The sequence below is a fragment of the Tupaia chinensis genome, unplaced genomic scaffold (assembly GCF_000334495.1).
Source record: "Tupaia chinensis unplaced genomic scaffold, TupChi_1.0 Scaffold142576_1, whole genome shotgun sequence".
Lineage (NCBI taxonomy): Eukaryota > Metazoa > Chordata > Mammalia > Scandentia > Tupaiidae > Tupaia > Tupaia belangeri.
In genome coordinates this window covers 32,200-36,972 of record NW_006202424.1, presented here as the reverse complement: position 1 = coordinate 36,972, position 4,773 = coordinate 32,200, and the positions used below count along the sequence as shown (strand labels likewise).

Here is a 4,773-nt window from a genome sequence, read left to right as displayed (position 1 = left end):
ACAGACAGAGAGAGACATAGAGACAGAAAGCGAGAAATCACCCCCCAGGGGGGATGGTCATGCCGCAATCCCTTCTCTATTCGCCTCTCGGGATCTTGGGCATGCACGCACACGTGCTCAGCGTGAGTTTTAAACCACCAGGTCTGGGACGCGAACCGCGGTCGACTAGGTGGGAGTCCAGTGACATAGCCATTACGCTAACTGCTGGTTCCCTCATGTAACTTCCATTAAGAGCTCTTGGAGTTAACATTCTGCTAAGCATTCTTGAAAACTTGATGCACGAAGTTGCAATTGACCTTACTAATAGATTCGTTCTCTGTAGGAACTCCTGAGGCAGGGCCAGTCCTGGGCAAAGGCATCATTGGCAGAAGACGGTTCATGGTCCCAGCTTCTCTCTATGAACCTCGTCAACTGATGTGCCTGAGAAAATCTCCAGCACAGTCTTCAGCATTGGTATGTTGCTCACTCTGCAGGGAAAGCTTTTGTTCTTGCTAAAATAATTTGAGATAGTAGAGGGGTTAGACACACTGTGTGGGTAAACAGGGGCTTACTGACTGCATTTGATCTGAGTGCTGGCTTTGTTTTTTGTTTGTTTGTTTGTTTTGTAACACAAAGTCACAGTTTGCATAGATAGGAATACCTGGGCAACAGGAAACTGGAGGCAAGCTGGGATTCTGCCTGTCTGATTGGACTTTTTCCCTCTCATCTCTGCAGATTTCTCAGAGGAGAATGGGTGTAAGAAACCACTCTGCTGTGACCGAATTCCTTCTCTCAGGATTGACAGAAGAGCCAGAACTTCAGCTGCCCCTTTTCTGCCTCTTCTTAGGGATCTATACAGTCACCACGGTGGGGAATCTTGGCATGATCTTGCTCATTAGCCTCAGTCCACAACTTCACACTCCCATGTACTATCTCCTCAGTAGTTTGTCCTTTTTGGATTTCTGCTATTTTTCTGTCATTACCCCAAAAATGCTGACTGGGTTGTTATGCTCAGAGAAGGGTATCTCCTACTCTGGATGCATGACTCAGCTGTTCTTCTTCTGCATTTTTGTAATTTCTGAATGCTACATGCTGGCAGCCATGGCCTATGATCACTATGTGGCCATCTGCAGGCCACTGCTCTACAATGTCATCATGTCCCCTCGGGTCTGCTTTCAGCTGGTGGCTGCTGTCTTCTCAATAGGTTTCACAGATGCTATGATTCATGGAAACTGTATATTAAGGCTGTCTTTCTGTGGGTCAAACATCATTAAACACTATTTCTGTGACATTGTTCCTCTTATTAAACTCTCCTGTTCTAGCACTTACATTGATGAAATACTGATTTTTGTCATTGGTGGATTTAACATGGTAGCCACCAGCTTCACAATCATCGTTTCATATGCTTTTATCCTTACCAGCATCCTCCGCATCCGCTCTAAAGATGGCAGGTCCAAAGCCTTCAGCACCTGCAGCTCCCACCTGACAGCTGTTCTTGTATTTTATGGATCTAGCATGTCTATGTATCTCAAACCTGCTTCCAGCGTTTTATTTATTCAGGAGAAAGTGTCTTCAGTATTTTACACCACTGCGATTCCCATGTTAAACCCCCTGATATACAGTCTGAGGAACAAGGAAGTGAAAAATGCATTCATGAAACTTTTAAGAAGAAAAATACTTTGATAATGAATATGTTCCTGATAAAGATTAGTTTTATGTATTCATTATCATATTTAGATGTGTGTGTTTATATTTTAACTCTATAAAAGTAATTTGAGATGAGGTAAAATTATTTACATACACACACATTAAAATATATGCTTACATAAGATTATTAAAATTTAAAACAAATCTAAAAAATGAGATATAGTGGGAACCAGCAGTTAGCATAATGGCTATGTCGCTGGACTCCCACGTAGTTGACCGTGGTTTGCGTCCCGGACCTGGTGGCTTAAAACTCACGCCAGGCGTGTGTGCATGTGTGCCCAAGATCCCGAGAGGAGAATGGAGGAGAAGGGATTGTGGCATGATCATCCCCTCTGGGGGGTGATTTCTCGCTTTCTGTCTCTATGTCTCTCTCTGTCTGTCTGGCAAGCGCATGCACCCTATAGTGAAAACCTCTCAAAAAAAGAAAAAATGAGATGTAGTGAATATTTTAAATATAAAGTTTACTACCATTGCTGGAACTGGATATCCATTTTTAGTCTTCATTTCCTAAATCCAGGCCAAACAGGAAAACATAATCATTGCATATTTTGAATATTCATATTGGGAAAAAAAAACACAAAATATTAAAGACATTTCTTTATTAAAATTTGCAAAGAAAATACTGAACAGTGTGTTGGAAGTTATTACAATTTTATAAACATGAAGAATTTTTCTTTTTTTTGTAAAGGCTTTATTAAAGGCCAATGTTTTATCAAAGTGGAATTGATGTAGAACATTCGATTAATATAGTCTCTGTAGTTGGCATGTGTTAATTCAAGGATGAGACTTAGACTAGATGAGGAAATGATATTTTTAGTCTATCTAAATATACTTTTTTCAGTTTGATCAATATGTGTGCAGGATCTTACTAGTTTCTGTTTATTTATTTATTTTTTGAGTTGGAATTGTTCTCCATAGACTGTAAATTCAGTATTTTTCATTTCTTCCATATGTTATATTTTGAATTGAATATAATAAAAATGTTTATGATTTTCAAGAGTGAATTCTTATCAAGATAAAGAACTGTATGGAGAATGTGATGTGCTAGTTAATTAATTTATTCAGCACACTATCATGAACTATGTGCCAGGAACTGTTCAAAGTACTGAAATATTATGGTGGATATGATAGATAAAGTCTCTTCTTACTTTTGTGGGCTGGGGAGGATTAGAAGACAATTCAGAAGTAAGTAAATGAACAAACATGATAATTATAGACATAGACAAATGATTTGGAACTCTTTAAAGAAGGGAAAACTGAGAAGAAACCTAAATGAAAAGAATACAGTTCTGTAAAAACAGAAAAGCAGCAGCAAGTTTAAAGTTCAAGGCTATAACAAACTTGGCTATATTCAAAAAACAGGTAAGACAATATAGCTGAACCTTAGTGAAAGAGGGAAAAGAGATGAAGGGGTTAGAACAAGTAGGCAAAAAAAAAAATGCCACATGCTATAAGGAGTTTAAATTTTATTCTAAGAACCATGAGAAATCATTGGTATGTTTTGAAAGCAGAGTGCTATAATTTGCTTTACGTTTGAAAAACATCCTATGGTTATTGATTAGAAAACATATGGATGTGGGTCTAGCCAGTGGTGTGGTGGTTACGGTAGTTGAATTCAAAATGGCTGTGCCATTCAAGTCCTGGACATAGCAGCTTGAAACACACTGGGTGCATGTATGTGCATGCCCAACACCTGGAAAGGAAGGAGAGATGGAGGAGAAGGGATTGTGAAGTGACCGTCACCCAAAGAGAGTGCCTTCTTACTTCCTCTCTCTTGCATGCTCTTACTTTGTCTCTCTCTGGTGAGTACTCATGCCCTTTGACAAATACAGAAATAGATGGATGTGTGTGTATGTGACTGTTAGGGGAAGGGTTGGGTAGGGAAATGTGTGCTGTTGGCTAGAATTGAAACAGAGAATACTTGTGAAGCTGTTGAAATTATCTGGGCAAGAAATGATGTACTCCTAATTAGATTAATAGCAATAAAGTGGAAAAAAATAAATGGAAGCATTCACAATACATTTCTGACTTCGAATCAATAAGCTTTGCTTTTGAGTTAGGTGAGATGCCTGAGGGTGATAAATTTTGATAAGATTAAATGAGAATTTAGAAATAAGAAACTTAAAAGCAGTAAAAACAAATCAATATTATTCAAAATAAAAATGGATATAAGGCCAACCCATGGCCTAGTGGTTAAAGGAGCTGCATCCCACATGGCTGACCATGGTTTGAATTCTGGCCTCAGAGGCTTGAAAAACATACCTGACACATGTACATGCTCCAGATCCTGACAAGATGAAGAAATGGAGAAGGGACTGTGATGTGACCACACCCCACTGAAAGGTGCTTGTTCCCTCTTTCTCTGTTCCTTTTTCTGGCAAACCTCAGGCAGAAAAAAAAAAATAAAAACATAAAAGGAAATAAACAAGGAAAGAAAACTAAAAAGAAATAAACCATAAAAGCTTAACTAGGTTTGCACTTCCTATCTGTCTGAATTTCCAATTAGACAAAATACATATAAATACATTATTGGAGGGGCTTATACAATTCTGTTCATTATAAAGAAAGAAGAGTTTCAATTATTCTTAGTAAGCAAAGATTGTAAAAACAAACAAACAAACAAACAAACAAACAAAAACAAAAAAAAAACCTCTACTTTTTTTCTGCCCCAAAGAAACAAAAACAATTTATATGGAAATTTATATGAGATTACTAAAAATGCTGATAGACCAGCAGATGCTGTAATGAATGAGTCACTAGGCTTTCATATAGTCAACTGCTGTTTGAGTTCTGCACCCAGCAGCCTAAAACTCACACTAGGCGTGTGAGTGTTTGTGCCCAAAATCTTGAGAAGAGATTGGGTGGGAAGGGATTACAACATGGCCATTTCCCCTCTGGGGGAGGTGATTTCTCACTTTGTCTATCTTTGTCTGTGTCTCTGGTGAGTGCACATGTCCTATAGCAAAAATCTTTCTAATAAAAATGCTGGCAGGTTCCTTTTGTGTGTGTGTGTGTATGTGTGTGTCACTGGGTGCATGCAGTACCAGAAAGATATATATAGAGACAGAGACCGTGGGAGAGAAAGTG

At 38.6% G+C, this 4,773-nt stretch overlaps 1 protein-coding gene across 1 annotated transcript; it reads left to right on the top strand.

The window, feature by feature from the left end:
- The first annotated feature begins 705 nt into the window (after positions 1-705).
- LOC102479268 (olfactory receptor 8D4) lies at positions 706-1,662 on the top strand. The gene has a single exon (XM_006163543.2). The coding sequence runs from the start codon at positions 730-732 to the stop codon at positions 1,660-1,662; it is 933 nt and encodes a 310-aa protein (XP_006163605.1). The 5' UTR covers positions 706-729.
- Positions 1,663-4,773: the final 3,111 nt, after the last annotated feature.